Genomic DNA, 25,969 nt, shown 5'->3' with positions numbered 1-25,969 from the left:
ACTAATCCTCAGGGCAGATATAGGCAGTAGATGACTGATAAAATCATATTAAATAAGTTAAAATATTCAGTAATTAATCTCCATTTTGCAGAGAGTAACAGATGTTTAGCTTTTCAGACAATAAATTAGTACAAAAACATAACTGTCCTTTTGGAAACTGGAAAGCAGAAAAAATATTGAATTACCTTCAAATGATACAAGATGATACCTGTGCTCAGAAGATCATCATCAATGCCTATTAAATGAGGCAACGCAGAATCTAACACAACTCCAATTCCTTCTTTCCGCAGAGCTAAAGTTTGCTCCTATAAACACAAACATGATAAAGCCCTCTTAAAGACATTTTTGCATATTGATTCAATAGCTATATAATTTAACTGAGGGTAAAATAATCAGTGTTAAAAGAAATAATGGAAATGACTATAATCATAATAGTGTGAACCATCATCATAAATCAGTTGAATGTTGATTTTATTTATTTAATAGAAAAGAAATGCAACAAACAAAATAGCATAATTTAGCATGTAAGTATCAAAGCTTTGGTATTTAAATACTTAGGAGCAAGAAGACTGATACAGCGTATGATTAATATCATCCTTCAATAATTTTTGAACTCATAATGTCTGACTTATGGCAATGAATTCTATAGAGCCATAAAAAATAAAATTGCAGCTCCTAGAAGTAATTTTAATTTGTACTCGGGGCTTCCATTGGTAACAAATATACAGATGAATAACATTCATATTTTTTATAAAACCTACCCCAAATATAAATTTCATGATTATATTTTGTTGTATTAAAGTTTCTAAAAACTCTTCAATAAAACATATTTCAATAATCCAGTTTATTTTTTTAAAACATGGGCAAATGCCATAATATTACTGATGTAAGCACTAGCTAAAAATATGCTCACAGCAGATCACCAAAATTTCATACATTTGAAAGAAGTTTTAGTCCATCCTTATCAAATACACTTCTCCAGTTTAAGGCTGCAAAATCTTATAGTTAAAACCTCCATACAGTACTATGCTGATGTGCAAAAATACATGTGAAATAAAATTTACAGCAACTAAATCAAGTAGCTAGCATTGCTAGAATCAAAAAACGCCAAAAGAAAAGAACCAGCTGAATTTCATATAAAAGATATTTAATGTTAATCTTCTTGTATTTTAAAAAATGGAATTGAACATTAATGTTTCCTACAAGTTTCATGCCTCATTTTGTCTTAATTGGTATAAATTAGTTTCTCCATAAAAACAGACATTCTAGATATGCTGACCTACAATTCCCCCTTTCCTTCAACCAGCATGGTTGATTGTGTATATAGAGTTCAGTACATCTAAGTCTGGAAACTGATATAAATGAAAAAGTCTGTAACACCAATAAATACAGTTGATTGTGTTTTAAAATATTACATTACCTAGCAGAGCAACAAAAATTGAACGTGAGAACATACTCATCTATGGCTCAAATGCCACTTTCCCACATCGAGACAGAGTCCATTGCTCCTGACAGATTAATTTCAGTCTGTCTAGCAACAGGCAATTTGGGGGAAACTTACCTATTATGGCTTGGCACTTGAGCAACTGCTCCTTCACTACAGGATATGTTTTATGACATTTTCTATTATATCACAAAATGTTTTATGGTAATTGTATGTCATAATATGTTTTATATCACTTGTTAAAGTTTTGGGGTTTATTGCATGGGAGTCATGGATCGCAGACTTAAACATGTTCTATATAAGCCCATTTGAGGTACCTTGGTGCTAAGGTTGTTGCCCTACAGTGCATTATTTTGCCCAGTTAAAGACTATACACAAACAGAACAGTTTTTCTAGTGTTTAGATCAGTGTTTCTCAACCTTGGCGACTTGAAGTCCACAGGACTTCAAGTTGCCAAGGTTGAGAAACACTGGTTTAGATATTTAGAGAATGTCAGTTTAGAAAAAGGTTGGTTCTGAATATGTGACTGAAGCATGTCAATTCACACATATTTGAACAAAAGAATAAATATTGTATAAATATAAAAGGTGGCTTGATCACATGAAGAGAATGAATGAGCTATAAAACAATTATGAAGGAAAAATAAATGGATCAAGAAGAAGGGGAAATCTAAGTTATGGTTGGATGTAGTTCATGATAACTCCAAAATCAAAGAAATGCGAAATTTAAATCACATAGGCAATCTATGAAGCAGCAGACATAGCGAAAGTATGGTTAAATATGAGAAGATATATTTAGTATTGTTGATGTGAACCAATTTTAGCTAGGTTTCATTTTCTTGTTCTTTATCACATGCCTTTCATTTCTTTTCCTATTTTTTACTGTTTTTCTGAGATCTGCATATTGTTGTTTACTCTTTCATGGTAAAATTGCAGAAAATGGACCATATGATTTTTGCTAATCCATCACATCTCATGTAACAACCCCAAAACTGTTTCAGGACAATGCAACTCTCTTGATAGTATGGGATAAAGGATAGCAAAATGGAGTAGAAATAGAGAAACAATACAACTTATTTTGCTCTAGCAAAATATTGATCATAAATATATTACTACTAGTTTTGATTCTTTGGGTACATATGAGAATTTTCTATTACCCCGGATGAAGCCATGATAAGCTATTTTTACACATGAATAAATGTATTTATTTTCAGTGACATGATGTTGAAATTATAAGTTATAGGAAAATTAATACAAAAATGAGAATGACCAGCTAAAGGTCAAGACAGTACAAAAATACACTCACGTTTTTCTCAAATAAAAAAGATCAGATGAAATGGCCTTTGAAAACCAATCAGTTTGATTTTGTGTACCCCACCATAAAATAATTAATGCCTTGCTCTCTCAAATGTCATAGGTAATTGGCTTTGGTCAAATAGCTATGGATTTTGCTGATGTGTTTTATATTTCCACAAATGTGTGAATTCTGCTTCCCAGTTAAGAACTTTGCTGATGTGTTTTATATTTCCTCAAATGTGTGAATTCTGCTTGCTGCTTAGAAATGTTTATTAAGAGTATTTTTTCTCCAAGCTTAATATACTCCTCTATTGAAGCAACTTAGTTCACTGCCTGATACAACACTACTGTATCTTGCACACAGTATTCACAGTGGATCTGTAATATAGTATATAGAGTGGAGGTAGGAATCTAAAATAAACCCATCTTCTAATCCATCTTCTTGGGCTACCTTTCAATGCATTTAATAACCTTCTTAATACATAAAGCATTTCCATCATCAAATTAATAAGTACACACCAAGGAAAGCAACTAATAAATAAAATCCATAAAACTTTGAAAAGCCTTCTGACACGTAATCAATATTAGAGTTTAATAATACTTAAGAACAAACTGCACATGTTTGTTTCTGGACTGAACTTTACAACCCAACATACTTTGCCTGTATCCATCCTCACCCAAGGATGTTCTTCTAACTAGTAAAGTTCAAAAGAAAAGAAAACCAGCATTAGTTTGCATCATGAAATATATATGCTATCTCTTATTTAGGCAGCAAACTTAAATGTGGTTCCCATGTTACATACCATACATACAACCATGTTAACTGTACTGTACACTAAAGCAGTAAAGTCAAACTTGCGGCATGTACTGGCCACCCCCACCCCCGATTTAGCAAAGGGAGGGTGGGGGGAAAGCTATGGTACATTATGTGACGACAATGTGAGAGCATGAGTTTGAGACCCGTGCACTAAAGAAAGCTGGTCCAACTCAATGGTCTCTTTTGCAAATATATATCCATTCTGTTTGTACTTTATATTTTAGATGAATGTAACATTTCTTAGTGAAATCCTAAAAATGTCAATAGGCTTTATTATCATGACCAAGTAAATCAGCAATAGATCAAACTGTTAACTGTTTTGAACGAAAAGCTAAAATAATCCCCCTAACATGAAAAATAGCTCTCAAATACATGAGATTTTTGGAAATTTAAACAAAATTTGAATTAAAATGATTTCCACAAGTCTCAATTTCGCATATGAAACAATCTAACGAACCCCAATGGGTTGGTACCAAACACAACAAACCTAGAGATCTGGACAAATATCCTTTGCGTCAGTCACGGTATCTAATCCCAACTCAACTCACAAGGTTGTTCTTGTGGGGAAAATAGGAGAAAGGAGTGTTGGATATGTTCACTGTCTTGAGTTATTTGTAAAAATAATAAAGACAAGATACAAATAAATAAAATAACAAAATTAAATAATAAATTATAATATCCTTCTCCACCTTCATTGATGTATGGATATAATTATGTACTATGAATTCTTTGTCCTGTTCATATAAAATATGTCAAGCAAATAAATCATGGAAGGACTTGTTATAGGGCTTGTTTTTAACATGTCCTTCCAGGCATCCGTTCAGGATTTAGATGTGTTAGTACCCCTTTTGTGTTCATCACGTACTTAGAGTACAGAATAACAGAGTTGGAAGGGACCTTGGAGATCTTCTAGTCCTTATCTTATCTTTTTATAGTTGAAATAAAATTGATTTTAGTATTCTAAAATTTGGTCTGCTTTTCTTTTTTTTTGTCACTTCCTACTCCTCCTTACTAAAACTTTTCCTGTCCTTGCCACCTCCCAAATCCCTAAAGATACAAATCTGTTACAGCAAAACATATATCTGAAAACCTGTACATATGATTATACACTCTTTATTTACAAATGCTAGAATATTTAAATGAATACCAGAGTGCAGTATATTATATTCAATAAAAATTAATTGAAAATACACCACAACAACATGGAAAACAGTAATCCAAATCCTAATCTAGCAGATTTAAGATCTTCCAAAAAATAATGTTTTGGTATCTAGAGACTTTAGAATTTATTACACATTTTTAGAAATTAGCTTTTTGTTCATATTATTACCATACTATATTTAGAACAAAAGTACCAAGTCCAGAACAAAAACAATGTCTTTTTTAAAGGAAACAATCAAAATGCCATATGATACATAAAAAAATTGATGCGTAAAGACATAAAAATATGTATTCCACACAGTGCTGAGATTTCCTAGTTAAATTTCTCTTTCTCTCTATACTGTAAATAATGTTATCCTCATCAATCAAGAAAACCCATTAATATTATGCTGCAAAATAAATAGGGGATGTGATGTTACACCACAAAGACTGTAAATAGCTTACCGTGAAAAACAGATGGTAGTAAAATACATCAAGAGGCCTCAAAATTGAATGTCAGTTTGAAAAAGGCAGATGTAAATGCAGTTCTGACCAACTGAGCAACTACTAGAATAAAAGTTATAAGGATGTGGATTAATTAATTATGCTATTCATTTCATAATGATGATAATGTGAAAGAATTACAACCATTATAGATGTTGTAATATGCATTCTTTCTTTTATTACTTTTCCCTCCTATGAATTGTTTACTGACTTCACTTCACAAATACATTTTTAACATACAAGGAAATTAGCAATCCCATTCTCGTGAAGTGGCATAATTAATGAGATATTAGTAGTTTTCATTGTGAAACATTTTACATATTCCAATGTAGCTTTATTTTTTTTAGAATATGTAGCATTAGCTTTTAGTGTAGTGACCAAAATTAATAAATGCCTTTTTAGATAAATATCTATTCAAACATCTGCAGATTCCATTAATTTCTCTAACAATATTTTGCCTAGTTCTGCTCACAATCAAAAACCTGTTGTAGATTTAAAAAAAAAAACAGATAAAGGAATTTTATGCAACAGCAACTAAGCTGGAAGCATTTGGTCTTTCTACGCACATTTGTGCTTTTTCGGTTTTTGTTTAACTACTTTGCCAAAGTGTAGCCATCTGCATCGCAAGAGAGGCTTTCAATGCTAATATATTGGAGAGCAGAATAAATCTCAATCTAAACATCAGAACAATGACAGAACTTAGAAAAATAAGCACATGTAATTTATTTTAATGGGAAAAGGAAAGAGAATTTGCTGATAATTAGAATAAGTGCTACAAAACGTAGCATCTTGGAAATAAGATTAAAAATGTAGAACTATCTCAGATTTAAAGTAGGGAGGGGCATATGTGTTTATTCTATCAATGATATTTTGAGATATAATAGTGACTGGAGAAATCTTAAATATATTCTTTAATTAATCAGCATAGGATGTTTTTTTAGCATATGATACCTTTCTTTTCACTGCTTCCTAACCAGAGACTCCAGGTCACAATAAAAGATAAACCTGCACAACTAATTAATTGGTTAAAACACAAATTGTGTTAATTTATAGCAGTTACTTTTGATGTCAATCACATGGAAAGTGTGTATGTATGTGTGTGTGTGTGTGTGTTCACTTATTCAGCAACTATTAAACATTAAAATGGCACTGAATGATGGTTCTTCCAACCAGTTCTTGGAAGTTCCAGCTATCCCAGCAAGCCAGCAGTATGAGATTGTGATCTGGATGCTTGGCAATCAGCTTGCATTTATGACAGCTGAAGGATCTCACAATGATATGACTACCACCTGTGAGCTTCTCTGCTGACTTCCCACAAGCAAACTCAAGGAGAAAGCCACCAGGGAAGGTTGCAAATCGGTCTGGTAACTCTCCCTCCCCTGACAGCAGCCACCCCCAGCCTCACTGTACTTGCACTGTACTGGTCCTCACACACCTTTGTACACTCTGCAGCAGCCACTCCCCACCTGCCACATTTGCACAACACCAGTCCCTCACGTGGTCTCCCACAGTCAGCAGCAGCCTCTCACTCATCTACAGGATTCCTTCTGAGCCACCTGGGTCTTGCAAGTTCCTGCCATCTGCCACACTGATTTATATTGGGGGGGGATTACTGTCATTAAACAAGGACTACTTGATTGGTTATATATTTTATTTTCAGAAGGAAATAAAATATTTAATTTTGGAAATTCAGTTAATCCAGATATAAGGAAATATCAAATATCCCACTTGTAATAAGGCTAATTCATCAGAAGATATTATTTCAGATATATTGTATCCAAAACAGAATGCTTAAATGCTTGGAGTTTTGCTTTGTTTTTTGGTTAAAGCATTCTGTCTTGGAAAGTGGATTTTCAACATTTTGGCTTTCCAAATTTTCACCCTCTTTTGGGGGGGATCCATGTTGGGGATCCATGCTGGTAATCTATGAAATGTGAAGGTTTTTTTTAACTAACATGATGGGTTTCAAATTTTTTTACTACCAGTTCTGTGGGCATGGCTTGTTTGGTGAGTGTGGCTTGATGGCCATATGACAATAGGCATGGCTTGTTGGTCATGTGACTGGGTGGGTATGGCTTCATGGTCATGTAACTGGTTGGTCTTGCTTAGCAACCAACATTTTGGGCTCAATTGTGGTCATAAGTCAAGGACTATCTCTTTCTCTGCACAGCAGCCTTATCCTAGTAAACTTCTTGTTTCTGGCAATTTTCCTCTCTGTTAGAGGCACCAAAATAATCCAGATGATATAATGTTTCCTGCTGGGACAGGTTGGATTAGATGACCTTCGAGGTCCCTTCCAGCCCTAGATTGCTGTGGTTTCAGAAGCGTCTTCTGAAACCACGTCTAGTGCCAGGGTTAGCAGTCCTTCCTTCTTCTCCTTTCTCTTTCTCTCTCTCTCTTCCTTCTTCTTTCTTTCTCTTTCTTTCTTTCTTTCTTTCTTTCTCTGTTTCTTTCTTTCCTCTCTCCCTTTCTTTTTCTCTGTCTCTCTCTCTCTCTCATGTTTTAGGAATTACATCTAAAGGACCTCCAGAAGTCTTGTTCAAAACTGATTGTACTCCATGACAAAATCTTTAGCTCACATTCGTTAACTTGACTCTAAATGATCCCATTTAGATAATTTAGGTTTTTTTTTTAAGAATGTGGAAATGAGCAAAACAATATAGTAGAGAAAGAAAGAAAGGTGTTCAGTTTTTAATATTTGAATGTATCTTCTTAATAAACATACTAGTAATAATGTAGAATATTTCCTTTCTCTTTCCCTCCCGCCCTAAAAATTATTTGGGGCCACATGCAATCCTTCCTTCCTCCCCTCTCATTCCCCTCTCCTTCCTTCCATCTGATTTCCAGCTCGCTCGCTCCTTCCTTCCTTCCTTCCTTCCTTCCTTCCTTCCTTCCTTCCTTCCTTCCTTCCTTCCTTCCTTCCTCTTTAAGTGGGTAGCCTGGGCTTTGGGTTCCCACACTCAGTTCCCTTAAAAATCTATCGCTGGCACAAGCCCACTTTTTCCTTCTCGATCTACTGGGTGCCAAAGTCTCAGCAATTCTCCTGTTGATTTGATCAAAGCAGCGGGGAAAGGGTGAGGGAGAGGAGGTGAGTGGAAGCAGTGGATGGACCCAGGCGCGTCCATCCACACACATACATATCTCTATCTTATTCTCAGCTCCCTCCCTCCCTCCCTCCCTCCTTCCTTCCTTCCTCCCTCCCCTCTCATTTCCTATTACAGTGTATTATGTGCCATTCAGCAAAAGTCTTAATACTTTGGTTTTGAATAATCATATTTTTACGGCTAGGATTTTATATTATAAATATTACAAGTAGTATTAAATGCTTGCCATCATCTGGGGGGTGAAAACGGGGACATGCCGGAGGGCCAACGTCTCCTCCTTCTCCTCTGGACTTGCAGGCTTGGCTCTCAACAGCTAACCGGGACTAAGGCAAAGGGGGAGACACTGCGCTGGAGCCGAGACTACTGAGGTGCAGCCCCGGGACATCCACACGGCCTCCTGGAGCACCGCTGCCGCCACTCTTGGCCCCAGCACAGCGGCAGAAGGAAGAAAGTGAGCAGGGCCAGTGCTCTGGACCAGAGGGAGGGCAGGCGGATGTCCTGGCAAGATCCAAGCGGTGAGGTATTGCACCCCCCTTCCACCCACCTTGCTGGCCATACAGTTGCAAAAGTTGCTGGGCTGCCCCCTCATTCCCGCCATGGCTGCAATATTGACGTGATGTGCCAGGGCCTCGAGGCTGTTAAGGACTGGATGGGGGTTAACAAGCTTGTACTCAATCCAGATAAGACCGAGTGGCTGCTGTGCTTCCCTCCTACTAATTGGCCAAGTGTTCCATCTCTCAGGCTGGGGGGGTCAAACAGTACGCCCCTCAGACAGGGTCCGCAATTTGGGAGTCCTCCTGGACCCACAGCTGACTTTTGAACACCACTTGTCAGCTGTGACCAGGGGGGCATTTGCCCAGGTTCGCCTGGTGCACCAGTTGCGTCCCTACCTGAACCGGGAGGCTCTCACAACAGTCACTCGTGCCCTTGTGACCTCCAGACTGGACTACTGCAACGTGCTCTACATGGGGCAGCCCTTGAAGAGTATTCGGCAACTTCAGCTTGTCCAGAATGCAGCCGCGCGAGCGATTGTGGGTGCACCTCGGTTCACCCACGTAACACCTATCCTCCGCGAGCTGCACTGGCTGCCTATTGGTCTCCGGATACGCTTCAAGGCGCTAGTCGTCACTTATAAAGCCCTTCATGGTATTGGACCTGGGTACTTGAGAGACCGCCTGCTGCCAATTACCTCCACCAGACCGATTAGATCGCACAGACTAGGCCTCCTCCGAATTCCATCCGCCGGCCAGTGTCGACTGGCGACTACCTGGAGGAGAGCCTTCTCTGTTGCTGCTCCGACCCTCTGGAATGAACTCCCCGTGGAGATTCGCACCCTCACCACCCTCCAGGCCTTCCGCATAGCCCTTAAAACCTGGCTGTTCCGACAGGCCTGGGGCTAAAGAATCATTGCCCCTATCTCAAATGGTATGATTGTTGCGCTTTTTAATTATGTATTGTTTTGTGTTGTTGTCAACGGTCTGTATCCCCTTCCCTTGCTTGAGTTGTGAGCCGCCCTGAGTCCCTTCAGGGAAAAGGGCGGCATACAAATGAAATAAAACTCAAACTCAAACTCAATACTGGTGGCTTTCATAGACTCTGGCTGGTGGGGAGGAAGAGATAGGCTAACGCAAATGCTTTCCTGTGTGTAGGCAGCAAGAGGTGCTGTGCACGCATGCGCAGTTCATTAAAATTGTTCTGCACATGCACAGAACTTAAAAACAAGATGGCAGAGAATTGGTTCTGGAGCGTGGCCAGTCTGCCGGTACTACCAGTTCGGAGAGTCAACCCCGATTTTTACTACCAGTTCTACTGAACCAGTCCGAACTGATAGGAACCCACTCTGGTCTTGATCTATTATAGCTTTATTAACACCATGCCAATATAACTTTTAGAAGAAAAGTGTATTTAAAGATTTCAATTTAGTTTTGAATGATATTCCTAAAATATGTTATCTTATTAAAAGCTTTGTTTTAACTAACCCTGGGGCACAGCAAAAAGGATAATTTTATATACCAGTAAGTGGAAAGAAATGTACTCTCTTGTTTTTCAGGAACAGATCCAGAATTTTACTTTGTTATCTATTTTTTTAAAAGTCCTTATGTTTTAAAAATGAGATGTTATGTTGTCCAGATTTAATTCTACTATATTCAACAGAAAGAATTAGAATTCACTCTATAAAGATATTTATGCTACCATAAGTTTATTAATCTTTTTGATTGTTTAATTTATTTAACCACAACATTTAGGGTTTTTTTTTCATTGCATTATCCCCATTCAAAGGAAATATTATAGATTAAAATGTGTAGATTTTACCTATTTTAACATAGGTTGGTTTTTTTAATGCCCAATTTTACAGTCATTGAAATATATATTTTTCATAAAGGTTAACCCTAGACCTACAACTACAATTCAGACCAGAATCCTGGTTGTTATCCAGTCAATACACAAAAAATCAAAGTGACTGCTTTGCACCACAATTGGCAATCTCTGCACTTCCAGTTGTGGTTTTTAAGCAGTCTCTCAGATTGTTAAACAGATGGCACAAAAGAGCTGCCTAATAGGAGGATTTCAGTCTTAAGTTATTTAGGCAGGATAAAAACACGTAAGTAAAAAAAATACAGTAGGATTAGTTTAATAAAGGAGAATATTTATAGCTCAGGGTTGACATGAGGGGTCCTTGATGCTCTCTGGGTTTGATTTTTTTCTTGCAGTCATTTAATTACCCAAATTGGATAATATCATCAGTGTTTGTAAAGGGTGTTGTTTGCTGTCAGTTTATACTCTAGTGGCTCGCCTGTCAGTGCTTGTGGGGGTATGCTTAGAGATCCTTTGGTTGGGCTGATTGCTGTTGGATTCTTTGGCAGTTTCTTGGTTGGTGTATTGTTTACTTGATTGTTGATCTGATGTTAACCCTGGAGTTAATCTATGCTGATGTATGTGCTGATTGCTGGTGGCGAAATGCTTGGGTCTTTTTGTTCCTTTTTGGGCTAGGTGATAGTCTCTTGCGTAGTCTATAGATGTTGTTCATGTTTGTGGGTCTATTTACGGTTGATTTCTCAGAATTCCAGGCTTCTAGAAATTTCCTGCCATTTTTGGCCTTGGCTTGGTCAAGGATGGTCACATTTTCCTAATTGAAACTATGGTTAAATCTGCCATTTAACCATATATGTTGTGAAATTAAAGAATTGTACAACGTAAGAACTGCAACCACTATGTAGGACAAACAGGCAGAAGATTGGCAGAATGCATCTACGAGCATCAACTAGCAGTCAGAAGACATGATGAAAGCTCTTTAAGAGCACCAAGGACCCTGCAGGATTAGTTTATCTGTTCATGTTTCCTGTCTAGTCTACTTGGGAAGGATAACATTTATAGGAAATTATTTCTAGTGGGCAATTTCTACTAGGAAGAGTTGCTTTTTTAATCTGTCTATCACTATTAGTCCCTAATCAAATATACTCTTCCCATAGCCATGACTCTTTTTAAGAAAAGTCTATAGAAGCAGGCACAGATGTTGTACATATTAATAGGCCAAGCAATGGCACACTTCTTTGCTGTTGCTGCAAGTCCTGTAGTTATAGTCAATCTTCTATTCAACTAATCAACTAGCTTTTCAATTGCCAGTAAGGGGGAAACAGCCCCAAAGGATTCCAATCTACCTGGATGTGCACATCTCAGAAGCAAATCAGTCACACCAATTCATCAAACTAACGTAGAGGTTAAAGCATAAAAGTTTGCACTAAGAGTGGCATCCTAGAGACCGTACTCCAAAAGTAGGATCAGAAGTAAGAAGTGGGCAAAACCAAAACAAAAGTTACATCTGATTTAATGCAATTGAAACAAAGTAATTAAATAGAATTAAAGTGATCAATTATTTAATAGGTAGACTGCATTAAATTTCTCGAGCGAATAGCAAATTTTCAAGGGCTCGGTAAAACACAAATTGTACAAGTCAAAGGTAGTGAGACAGCCACAACATGTATTTCTAGAAACTAAGTCCAACAACCCACATTAATATTGCTTCTTAAATATAGGTCAGATTTGCATGCTTTATTATTTTAAAAAAAACTTTTTTTGTTTTGACAATCAGATTAGAAGGCTTTCTTGTTGTTATGCTTTTTTATTTGGAAGTTTTAGGGAAATAGACAGTAGCTCATTCACTGATCAGTCTTCCCTTCTCCATCCTCCCAGATGAGTCCCACAAAATGTTACATAATCATTGACTTTGACTTTCACTGGACTAATGCTTAACATGAGGAACGTTAATATTTTTAACTGCTTATAGAAACAACTATGTCCCAGTTTAGGAAGATCACAAAAATACGTAGCGTAGTCCTTAAGATGTTAGACCAAAACCAGGAAGATCTAAGTTCAAATCAGTCATCAAAATTGACAGGATGACTTAGTGCAAGCCACTGCCTTAACCTAGTGTCCCTCGTGGGATTGTTATAGGGATAAATTGGAGAAGTGTTATGTATATCACCTTAAGTACCTAGAGGGAAAGTGAGATATAACTACAAGAAAATAAATAAGAAAATAGACATATCAAGTGGGTCATTCCTTCTCACAACGACAATCTAAAAATACAGGAATCCAGTGAGTCAGACATTAGTTAAAATACAATAAAAAAAGTTTCTTACATTTTAATTGAACACAAAGATTAATATAACCCTAATTGGTCTAAGAAAAATAAAAAATCTCTTTAGATCTTGTATGTCATTCAATAAATAAATTGGATTGCTTTTTTAGGTTAAAAAATACTAAGAAAAATAAGAACAAGATGAAGGATAATTTTTTATCAGTTTAGAAAAGTAGCTGGACAAATATATAATACAAAAGGCCGCACTATACAACACTGTTAAATCTTTTCATTTAACATGCATATTTTAAAAAATTGAGTGAAGCTGATAATAATCAGAATTATGGCAGGCAGAAAGGGAGAATTTAACTCTTTCTTTTTCTGCAGTCACTTGAGATTAATCCTAATGAAAATAGCATCTTCAAAAAAAGAAAAAGGAAAAATAAGCCTCTTATGATTAACACTTTTGCTACCAGTGTAATTTGAATGAATGACAAAGGAAAGTAATTTTTAACTCTTTGTGCAAGTTTCTGTGCATCTGCAAGCAATAATGCTTTATATGCTTTTTTTAGCCAGAAGTGCATTATTGTGTTACAATCTGCAACTATTACAATGTTTTGCAGTTCTTCAAATTGCTATCTAGATAAAATATGAGGCTAGATTATTCCAATTTATTTTTTTCCAATATAACCAAAGTTCCACATACAAGGGAAGCAAATTTCTGTATCAGCAGTGACATCTAGTGATCAGAAAAAAAATCAAGGAGAAGTATTGTGAAACCAGAAATTAACAAATATTTTTCTTTTAGAAAAAGAATGCAGTCCGAATATCACAAACCATAGTCCAGATGTCTTTTTAGATGTTGTCTGAGCTTCTTACTACTTATACAAGGATTTTTTCAAAAGGCATAAGAGATTATAACTGAATATGACAGAAAAAGTTTCCATTGTGGAGGATGTGATCCTGATACAAGGGTTAAATATCAAAGAACTTGAATGTGTTCAGAAGAAGCAGCTAGACAATGTCATCAAAGCTCAGTATGCCCAAGAAGGTGCACGGTGTAGAAGGCTACTTCATGTTGCTCATTCTGCAACTAGGAGATATTTCAGGCTGAATCTACATTCCCTGAGAAGAGCTAAAGTTATATCTAGTGCTATTTCTGAGCTTTCCTTTAAATTCTCATCCCAATCTCTGCAGAGATAGATATTGCAAATCCAAGTAGAGTTACAATAAACCAAATGAAGAAATGGAATATACAAGTTTGTAAATAAAATATTCCAGTATTGTTCATAACTCATGATCGAAGAAACATATGCCTTTGGGTATACTGAGCTTACCGATATATTTATTATTTCTTAAGAAAATTTATATGGCTACCTAACTCATTCTCGGTGTCTCTAGGCAGCTTACGAAACCCCAATATAAAAATTGTATAATTTAAATATATATTGTATTATTATAAATTGTATAATTATCAATATAAAATGACCCCCGCACACCCACCCTGGAGCCACTTGATAGGCTCCATATCACTCTGGGATCTCCAGGCCCATTGGCAGAACCATGTCTTCAAGGCCTTTAGAAAGAGGGTCGAAGTGGAGATCAGTCTTATCTCGGTCGACATGATGTTCCACAGGGAGAAAGCCACTGCAGAGAAGACTATTCTTCTTAGACCTACTAGATGGATCTCCTTAGTAAAATCCTTGCTCCCCTATGTACTCTGTTATCAACTTAGATAAACCAAGAATGTTCAACTTAGATAGCTTATTATATATTTCTTTCATTCTGTTCCGAGCAAATTTGAGAAAAACATTCCCAATTATACTTAGCCCACTTAAACAAGCAACATAGAATTGTACAAATGTCACATAGACGATGCCATCTTAAATTGTACATTAAATCACATATTAAGCTCTTGGTTTCATTACTGTACTCCATTGCCATCATTCTCAATCAGCTTGTTAGATTTGTGTTTCTAAAACAATGCCCAAATGGTGGGTTAAAATTCCCCTAAAGTAATACATGGATTTGGAGACAAAATGTCAACCTGTTAGCAGACAGAAATCAGCAACATGACAGTCTAAAAGAAAACGTACCAGTTTATCCACACACTATAATTCTGTACCAGTTCTTATTTTCTAACAAATGAACAAAAGGCAACACAAGGGTTAATTTAACTTGAACTACTTACACATGAAAACATACTAAATATAAATATTTAACTCAAAAGATGAAATAGCAATAGCACTTAAATTTTTACACCACTTCACAGTGCTTTACATCCCTCTCTTAAATGGTTAACAGAGTCAGCATATTGCCCCAACAATCTAGGTCCTCGTTTCACCGACCTCGGATGGATGGAAGGCTGAGTCAACCTTGAGCTGTTCAGAATTAAACTCCTGGAGTAAGCAGTGAGTTAACTTGCAGTACTGCATTCCAACCACTGCATCACTACGGCTATAAATGAAACCTACCCAAAAATGATCACCTAAATATGAAAAATAATGTGCATGCCTGGAAATTTTCCTTCACTCTCTTTGTAAGTGAAGCATTCAATGCCAGGCACTGTTTAAACAACTGTCATATTTTCCCATCCCACACTTTTTTACTTGCTGATCACAACTTGTCTAACAAACAGTTCTTGGCAACTCATGCATTTGGAACAATTTTGTAAAGTTCCCATTGCTTAATAAAAAATATTATTGTAATGGATTTTAAACATAATTTATTTTATTTTTATAAAAGAAGCAGAAGTATGTGTGCCGGCCATCACACTAACTACAAAATCTTTATTAAATGAAATCACAGATCACAAAGATGGAACCTCTCTAAATATCTTAATCAGGTAAATGGCACAACAAGGTAGGTGGAAAGAGGTTTGTTTTGTAAAGTTTAACGTACTCAATCAAGTCTATATTATCAAAGCCTTAAGGTTAGATGTGCTAACATGTCTTCACATCTTCTGTCTTATAATTCAAGTCATGACATTTTCATAATTTCAGCACCAATTGAATAATCCACGTGGTGGGGTGGGGGGTTGGTGACATCTACCCAAGAGATCTCAGTAAAGTGGACATTTTAAATGATTTTTAAACTGGTTTGTAATATTTATACTATTCACCCTTTGGAGACTGATTCATATAATGTGTATTTTATACCAGTGATGGAATTCAAAAGATTTTACTACTGGTTCTGTGGGCGTGGCTTGGTGGGCATGGCTTGGTGGGCGTAGCAGGGGAAGGATACTGTAAAATCTCCATTCCCTCCCGATCAGCTTTGACTAGGGAGACAGAGAACAGGTGGGGGCGGGGCCAGTCAGAGGTGGTATTTACCTGTTCTCCGAATTACTCAAAATTTCCATTACCGGTTCTCCAAAACTGGTCAGAACCTGCTGGATATCACCTATGTTTTACATCTATACATCTATATGTTACATCTAATATATTAATATTTTATGCCATAATCACAAAAGACTTCAAGGACTTAACAATATAAATTTATCTGCTAAACAAATGTAATTTCTCTGTTCTAATTTTTTTTCTTCAATTTAAAAATTTTGAAACTTGAAAAGACAATGTGTGAGAGCCAAGAGTATGTTTCAGTTAATTTTCTATCCATTTATAGCTCTTTATATTCTTCAAATTCTGATCTAGAAGGACCCAATACCAATGTAGGTATCAATAGAAGTAAAAAACATTAAGGTAATCTGTTTTTAAATTGAAAGAATATTTCATTGATGAATTTAAAAGCATAAGAATATTCCTAACAGATTAAACTAAATATCTATCTTGTGAAGCTTACTATTCCAGTTTGTGTCCAATTGGTGTGCTTCTGTTTCTCATCTTGAAAAGGATGCCCAATCATGAAATGTATGTAACGGTCATTCCAATATAATCCAGTAAGCATTGACATTATTATCCAATTCTTTCTGAAAATTCTTTCTGATTATCATAATATAATTTAACTCCATAGGTTAAACTGAATGCTGGGTAAAAACTGTATTTTATTTTCTTATCCTAAACCAGATCAAATGATACTAAGTTTTAGTGTCATGAAAAAGAGATGAGCTTTTCATATAATCTATTTTCCATGCAAAATATAACTTCATACCCTATTCCTTATCTTTTCCCCTAAGCCAAAAAAGCATTAAAAACTGTAGCCTTTCCCTGTTGTGGAGGTTTACCAGCTCCCTGACACTTTTGTCTTCCCTTTACTGTACTCAGTGCATCTATACACGTAGTCCTCGAATTACAACTATTTATTTAATGGCTGTTCAAAGTTACAATAGCACTGAAAAAAGTGACTTATGATCATTTGTCACATTTATGACTGTTGCAACATCCCCATGGTCACATGATCAAAATCCAGGTGCTTGGCAACTGGCATGTATTTATGATGGTTGCAGTGTCCCAGAGTCATGTGATCCCCTTTTGTGACCTTCTGAAAAGCAAAGTCCATGGGGAAGCCAGATTCACTTAACAACCGTGTTACTAGTTTAACAATTGCAGTGATTCGCTTAACAGTTGTAGCAAAAAAGGTTGTAAAATGGAGCAAAATTCACTTAACAAATGTTTTGCTTAGCAACAGAAATGTTGAGTTCAATTGTGGTCATATGTCGAGGACTACTTGTATAATATCCTGAAAATATGTCAACCGGAAGTATATATAGTACTACAGAACAGACCAACATGACCTTTATTTACATGAGATCATCCCTACAGAGGGAAAGTTTTTAAAAAATCTTTTTCTTAACTTGGGAGGTGTCTTTTTTATTCAAGAATATATTGGGTAATTTTCATTAGACACTAAAGGTAGTCAAAGTTAATTTTAGGATTCCTTTCTTTGAGCTCTTTTAAAAAATATTCTTTTGTGTTACTTAGCTTGCTTCTGATTGGTCAGCTTGATGTCCTCAGGGCCACCATCACTTCCAGTTTCTGCTTATTACCAATCTCTCCCTCCTTTCAACAGGAAATGAATGGATACCATGGCTACCCTGGTAATGTAATAGGTATTGTGGCTTAGCAGATCACAAAGTCTTTCATCCCTTTACTTGGAAGACAGCTAATTATTTAAGCTTCCTATTTAAATATAATTTCCTAATAAAGATTTCCTTCTTTTTTTAAAGATAAACACTAATCTCCAGAATTCCTTCTGCAAATTTCAACATTATTGTTATTTCTCTCTCTATGCATATTCTGCTGCATAAAGCTATTCCAGCAGTTCTTGTTTATCCATTCACTCAATCTGAAGAAGTCCCTTCACAGCTGTTAGCAATCCTTTTTCGCTTTTACAGCCCTGAATAATTTGGTGTCATGTGCAAATCTGGAATTAATCTAATTGTTCATTCATGTTGAGTCCAAAGGTTTCCTCCCCTGAAAAGAGCTTCTTTTGAGTGAAGGAATCCTGGGAGACTAGCATTATCAGAAGAATGGAAACTCTGAATCCAATAAAACTTCCCCAGCATAATACAGTAAAATCTCAGAGAAAGCTCTTAACCGGGAAAGCCTTATAAGCCAAGATAATTTAATATGTCATAAAGACACAGCAACATGTTAGATTTTAGTAAACTAGACAGTAAATATATGTAACAAATGATGTGACTGAACTAACAGGAAAAGTTTTGGTACACAAACAGGACAAATTTATATATATTATAAATACACTCCCACGTCCCTTTTTCTTTATATTAGTCCTTTTTCTGAAACCATTACTTTTATTATGTGTACAACATCAGATACAAAGCTGATATAAATGAAGCAATGGAAATATTCATGAGACTATTTTTAAAATGGCACTATTAAAAAATGAACTATCATTTCTACATATTCCATATCATACTAAAGTATACAGAAAAAAAAGATGTGTACAGAAATTATACAGCTTGAATAAAATGCTGCATTTGAAATAAATATTGTTAGCTGTATCCAGCTGAAGTATGCAAATGGCAGTAATCCATGCAAGAATTGTTGCCAAAAACTTGGAGCCTCAAACAATTTATTGGAATTTGGAAGCACGGACTCCTGTCAACAAGTTATAGTCTATTATTACAACCCAGAAAAAGATACGTTTTCACATATCTTTTATGATATTGAGAACAATTTACACAGCAATTCTACCAGTTTACAACAGGACCTGTTTGGTACAGAGATAGGAGGCAAGCAAAAATCTTAGTCGCAAGCAGAGAACCTGTGTTATCCTATCTTTGCAATTCACATTTTCAAGAGTGCAAGGGGAGGATGACACAAACCACATTTTGTGTTCAAGACGGAGCAAGCAAATTGAAATTCAGCCAGGTCTTGTGAGCGCAGAAGCCAATCTTCCAATATGCTAGAATGGTGGCTTAAATTTGCCCTCTGTTTCAACACAACGAAAGAACCAGTTGTGCTTATTCATCATAAGAGACAGCTATTCTTTAAGAAAACTTGTTAGTTTGGCGAAGAAGAATGCATAGAAAATTCAGCCTAGGATTAAACAGTTGACCTAATGACAAAAAAAAAGTCCTCAGTAAGAACAAAAGGTATTATTAGAAAAAAAAAGTCGGAAAAATTGGAGGGCAACTGTAAAACTTTAAATCCTGCTTGATATTCCACTTTTTTGGTGCTGCCGTCATAGTTATTGCTACCATTGTTGAACAACAAAGAGAAATAGCATGCTGGTGGGAGGACAGGCAAGCATGCAGAACTCCCTAAGGTGATGATGAGAAGGTGGTGAAGTGGCGACACAAATCACTAGACATACTAAATCAGCAGAGAAAAGGATAAGGATAAGAAGAGGAAATTAGATGTGGAGGCTTAAGAGAGAATTGAGGAATGTAGCTAACAGAGTGAGAAAAAAAGATGATGTAAGAAAAACTCAATATGAAATCAGCTATGCTCGAATTCAGGAACTTGGTTGTAATTTTAGAGCAACAAAACAACAAAAGGCATCAGCAGGGGCATGTAATGACATGGGGATACATGACAGAAAGGTTGGGATTTGCAACATGATGTCATGATACATATTTTATCTATTTTTTCCCTCCACTTGATTTGTAGAAGACCCCTGGAAATATGATACCACAACTTAGAAAGAAATTCAACATTGACTACATGTCCATGGGCAAAAGTAAAAGAAACCATAAATGTTTGGTTTTTTTAAAAAAAGAAGTAAATTTCATTTCTGCGAATTTAGATGTAACACTTCTGAAATACTAAAAGACCCTGATGGGTTTGTCCATTTTTAAAATTCTTTTCTGTTTACCTCTTCATAGTTTTATCTTTTATCTATGAATACAGAGATGAATAAGGCATCCTGAAAACAAAAGACGACAGAGGGAGGCCTCATTTAAGGAAACTCCTTTCAATATTGGGAGGATGAACTCTGACTAAATGGGGACATATGAGGAAGGGATGAGTGGCAATATCATAAGGATGATTTAATCCTCTATCATTTAACCTAACAGAACACATTTGAATGGGACAAATATAGGCAGTTTAAAAAAATCAAATGAAAGACCAGAACACATGTTTCATTTTTTTATTCTTGTTTGTTGGGAAACATAACTAGAAAAGTTTGCTGTTAATCAGCTTTTAAAAAATCTTTTCTTTGTAACAAGGCCCATTTGAAATAAATAATGTTCTAGAACAGTGTTTTTCAACCACTGTGCCGCGGCACACTAGTGTGCCGTGACATAGTGTAATGTGTGCCGTGGGAGAATTACTTTATATATAGTCAATATAGGCACAGAGTTAAATTTTTTAAACATTTTCTAATGGTGGTGTGCCTCGTGATTTTTTTCATGAAAAAAGTGTGCCTTTGCACAAAAAAGGTTGAAAAACACTGTTCTAGAATAGAGTAGACAATATACTATTTGATATTTTGATTTTCAGTTCCTGCTGATTACAACCAGCATAGCCATGTAAGGAACTGATGTAATCCAAGACAAATGGAGGATATTAAATTGTACAGGTAGTCCTCGATTTACAACAGTTCATTTAGTGACTATTCAAAGTTATAATGACACTGAAAAATGTGACTTATTACCATTCTTCACAGTTGCTGTATCTTCACAATCAAGTGATCAAAATTCGGATGCCTCATATTTATGATGACTCATATTTATGATGTTTGCAGTGTCCTGGGGTCTTGTGATAGATAATCTTTTGTGATCTTCTGACAAGCAAAGTCAATGAGGAAGCCAGATTCACTTAACAACCATGTTACTAACTTAACAACTACAGTGATTCACTTAACAAATGTAGCATAGAAGGTCATAAAGTGGGGCAAAATTCACTTAAATGTTTCACTTAGCAACAAAAATTTTGGGCTTAACTGTGGTCGTAAGTCAAGGACTACCTGTATTTCTGCATCCTTCTTGTTGAGAAACTGATCAAAAATACTAGGGGGCAGTCAAAACATTCTGCACAATTCAATATTTTACTTATCTGATGCATTAAGTTTCATTCAGATCTCTCTCTCTCTCTCTCTCTCTCTCTCCCTCCCTCCTCCCTCCTTCCCTTCTTCTCTCTGTATGTGTATGTAAAATCCAAACTACTCACCAGACTTAAAAGTCAAATGTGTTGTAAGATAACAATTATACTTCTGCCTTTTATCTCAAGATAATTGCAATCTTCATTGGATAGTCCTGAGTTTGAAAATACATTCAAAACTAGATTTAGCCTATAATTTTGGGTACATCATTTATATTCAGGGAATAAGACCCTCTGAATTCAGGTTTTATCTCTGAGAACGCTTGCACAGGACTGAACGTTTAAATAGTTTAAAACAAAATGTTAGATCCAGAAAAAGGAAATCCTTTTGCTGTAAGGGAAGTGAACTGAGCAATTTTAATAAGACACCTGTAAATAAGGCTGCCTTTTTTTAATGTGCAGATTTTTTATTGACAAACCTAGTGACATTTGAGATGTTATACACAGCAGATGGGGTCAAAGCAGTCAACATCTTACGAGACTGCAAAGCTAAGCAGCTCTCCACACAAATCTAAACAAACAGATGCACAAATTAAAGCAAAACAAATCTGAGTAGTTAGATAAACTCACAAGCAAGAATGAATACTAAACCATGATGCTCAAGCTGCAATAATAATAATAAATACCATAAGATATCTGGCTCTGTAAAGTAAAATATTGAAAAGAAATCTCTCTCTTTCCAGTTAAGAAATTAGAAATATAATTTTGCCATTCAAGTTTAGCCAAAAGTCCAAATTATATGTAAACCTGATTTTCATATGCATAAAATTGAAAACAAAAATTAAATTTCTAACCAAAATGTAAAATTCTCAACATGAAAATTTCTAATTTTTTTACTGTTTTAAAAAACGGTATTAACCTCCGGCATACAAAGTAGCAATAAAGACAATAAGTCTTTAAATCCAGTTGCCTTTTAGAAAAAAAGCACTTTGGGACAACCATGACCTGGATGATTGAGAATCTCCATAGACATCTAGATTGTAAGAGCAACTTTGTGCCTTTAAATTAGGTTTTGATTCCTTCTTGTACCTTTTGGAAGTGATTTACCTTTACCTGGGTAAACCTTTCCTAAGATCAAGAAAGTGTGACTGGCCAGAGCGAGAGCTGAAGATCTCCCAGTTTCTAGCCTGATGCATTAACCACTACACAAAATTAGTTTTCATTTATTTCATTTCATTTTTATTTACTTGGATGGTATAAAATTAATAAAATAAAATAAAATGTATTTATTAATTTTATGCCACCCATTTCCCTACAAGATGGCTCTGGGTGGTTTACAAATAGAAATAATTAAAACATTAACACATTAAAATTACACAGATTACAATATTAAAAAAAACTATAATCTGAAGCTAAGACAGCTAAGAGACGAATGGACGGGGATGAGGTCTTTTCACCCCACCAGCTACCTTTGAAGGTGAAAGACCCCACGCCCCTAGGGCTCAACGCTAAGCCGCAAAGCCAGGTTCTAGTTACATTCCAGAAGGCCAAAAAGGAGGGGGGCATAGTAAACCTAGTATTTGTGTATTCCTCAGTTTTCATTTTGAGGGGCTTTGAGATCAGAAATTTTAGCTCCTCCCTTTGATTTACTGAGTTTGACCTTTCATTCACACTAGAAGTTAATCTTAACAGTCTGATGTTAAGCATACTAATTGCCTAACTAATGGCTGATATTCTTCTATTTTATATCATCTATTGGGGTATTTTAGAAACAAAGAAGGTAAGGATATGTATATGTCATCTTAGAAAGAATTACATATATGTCATTCCATTTCAACATAAGAATATAGTGGAAATTAAATAACTAGATAGAAAGAAAATACTGATTTTCTACTGCAAATACCTAAGAAATCAACATAGTTTTTGCAAAGCCAGAATTTCCAGCTTATTTCATATTTTGGGTGCAGTATATTTTAACCAAATACTTAAAATCTGTTTCAACCAAAGACAGTTAAAGCATGCAATAGTGAAATTGAACAGATATATTAGCTGATGTTTCCATTCTCCCTCAAGCGAGCATATTGGTGTGTTATACCAAATATAAGTTAAAATGTGAAACATAAGCTGCCACCTCAAAATGATTGCCACATCAAAATAAGGAGAGAGAAACCAAATATGTTAACCAACTTATTTGAAGGAGGAGGAGGAAGGGGAATATTATAACTCTCCTCTAATGAAGAAATTGCACATTTTTGAGTTATATGGATATTTTTATTCCCAATTCAATTTTTAGACAGAAATTAAGCAAATCAGTACATTCTGCTATGCCATCTGCCAGACAGTTTTCAGTTCAACATTGTATTTCCAGACTGTGTATCTTGAAATCTGAAATCATTATGTTGCTGCCAAGTAAGGTAGTAATATATGTGTTTATGGCAGAATTGAGAGCAAGGGAGAGCAGAAATGAGGAAATGTCACTTGTTATAAATATGGAACCCAGTTCAACTTTTGAGGTGAGCATAGCAAACTGCATTTCTAGATATGAACACTGGTGATTTGACACATGTGAATGAAGGAAGTGGTTTTAGAGCCATATCACCTACCTATAAATCAAATGGGGGATGTATAGAAAATGTGTATTCCTTTTCCCTTTGCCTTTTCCTTCCCTTCCCTTCCTTTCCTTTCCTTTCCTTCCCTTGACTGCATGAACAGCATGCTAATACTAGACAGGTATTTCAATGTACTATTATTTTGATCAATTTATAGATGCAATCCTACAGACCTCCTGTGAGTCTGTGACCAGATAGACCTCCAGTAGCTAGAAACAATCCATTCCATATTCTAATAAGAATTAATGGGAGGTTTTTGCCACCACAATCCAATTATAATATATTTTGCTATTAATGCCATAATTTTATTTACCTGCTGTAACTAGACCTAGTGAGAAACTTGTTTTTATATTTTCTAGGAGAAAGCAGCCATATATCTTTATAATTCGTGGTACAACGATCATTTAGTATCTAGCCTGCTCCAGCCTACTTAATTCAGCTGATCACATCCATCATTACAACTTTAATTATTACAAACTGTAAGAGGGTGAGTCCTTATTAAATCTAGTCATACCTCTTGTTCCATTTTTTTTAACTTAGCACAGAGCCTGAAATCGATAATAGTGAAACAGCTTGCTCAATCTTGTAATTTAAGTTGGTCATAATAAAAATTGTGCTATTGCTGCTTTGGATTGATACATTTTTTTATTCATTTCATGGTACTAAAATCTACTTTAATAATACCATTCATTTCATGGTACTAAAATCCTTTAATAATACCTGATCACCTGATCATCACAAAGGCACATCTCCTGCTTGGGTTTATGCCTTTAGATGAAAATGACTAGGTAATATTCTTATTCCATATTAATCTTGAGCAGAGAAGAGCCATAAAGAAAAGTTTTTCTCAATCATGTTTTTGCCTTTTTGGAATGTATTATAGGTCACAAAGACACACAAGTAAAATGTACCTATTGCACAAGTACCCATTTTAGATTTCGGATTTCCTGAACCTGCTTCATAAACTTTTGAATTTTTTTGTATCTGTTCAACTTAATGGAATAAATAAAATATCATAAATATTAATTACATGCATATATTCATTTTTATATTTTATTTAGTATCCTGAAAAGATCTTGGTTTTCGTTTATCTTACTTTATCTTACATTAAAAGATTTATTATTCAAGTTCTCTCCCAAGCTTCTAATGTAAATTTTCCAAGAAAGAGAATTTATAATGTAAATAACAACAATCTTTGAACTTTTATCTCTGAACAAATTTAGATGAAATTATATTATACAACACTTTGAACAAGATTGCATTCCACAAATCATGTGAAGTTCATAAACAAGCACATAATACACTTTAGGAACCATTCCTAAATTGAAACTTTGAAGAAAATGAAATGTTTTACTGCTTACTTTTAAAATGTTTTGAGTTTCATTCCACTTATTGGTCCATTCTTTGGTAAGCTCTTGCACCTACAAAATAAACCAAATTAATACACATAGGTTATATCCAAATTTGAACTGATTACCAATTATTTTCTGTTTTCCAAGTATTTGGATTATTCACTCAACATTACTGTATCATGAGTAATTCTCATGGATCTTATTCAGTCCTACTATTTTTAAGACATGTATTAAAATGCACAATTAAAACAAAAGTCCATTTTTATTTCAATATGGACACTAAAAGCTTTGCTGCAAAATTATTCTTACTACATTAAATAGAAGAGTTTACAATGTAAACGCAGATTGTCATGCCTGCTGGGGTTTATTTTGAATCAATGATGAAAGAAATCATATATGATGAAATCATAGCGTTTATTTATATTTATAGTGAATTCATTTATACCAATCAGTATATATAAATTACTAACTAATATAAGTATCTTTTTCTTACTCATGAAAGCACATAGAATTAAATGCCTGAAGTTAATGGGTTAAGCAAGTTTATAGAGGGTCTACACCTGGATCATCTTGCCAGGGCTCAGAAACTAAGTGGATCAAAGATATGCATACATAAGTATTCAGAGATTGCCAGGAACAGGCACCAAAGCAGCTGAACAAGCCTCGAAAATGAGAAGGCTGTTATCAGTTTGAAAACAGGTCCTTTTTTGTGCTCTT

The 25,969-nt window shown here is 35.3% G+C and overlaps 1 protein-coding gene across 3 annotated transcripts in view; it reads right to left on the bottom strand.

Moving 5' to 3' along the window:
• Nucleotides 1–25,969, bottom strand: part of KIF16B (kinesin family member 16B) — a 138,879-nt gene that overhangs the window by 91,307 nt on the left and 21,603 nt on the right. For all 3 annotated transcript variants that reach the window (XM_087716841.1, XM_087716843.1, XM_087716842.1), the window contains exons 12-13: nucleotides 25,262–25,321; nucleotides 186–305 (exon numbers count right to left, since the gene is read on the bottom strand). In XM_087716841.1, the coding sequence (XP_087572967.1) occupies nucleotides 186–305; nucleotides 25,262–25,321 (180 nt within the window). The remainder of the gene's footprint in view (nucleotides 1–185; nucleotides 306–25,261; nucleotides 25,322–25,969) is intronic.

The sequence above is a fragment of the Thamnophis sirtalis genome, unplaced genomic scaffold (genome assembly GCF_051295495.1).
Source record: "Thamnophis sirtalis isolate CommonGarterSnake01/CBP01778 unplaced genomic scaffold, rThaSir2_p1.2 scaffold_5, whole genome shotgun sequence".
In the NCBI taxonomy this organism is placed as follows: domain Eukaryota; kingdom Metazoa; phylum Chordata; class Lepidosauria; order Squamata; family Natricidae; genus Thamnophis; species Thamnophis sirtalis.
Note: the sequence above shows the minus strand (reverse complement) of the source record. Positions and strands in the feature narration are given on the sequence as shown.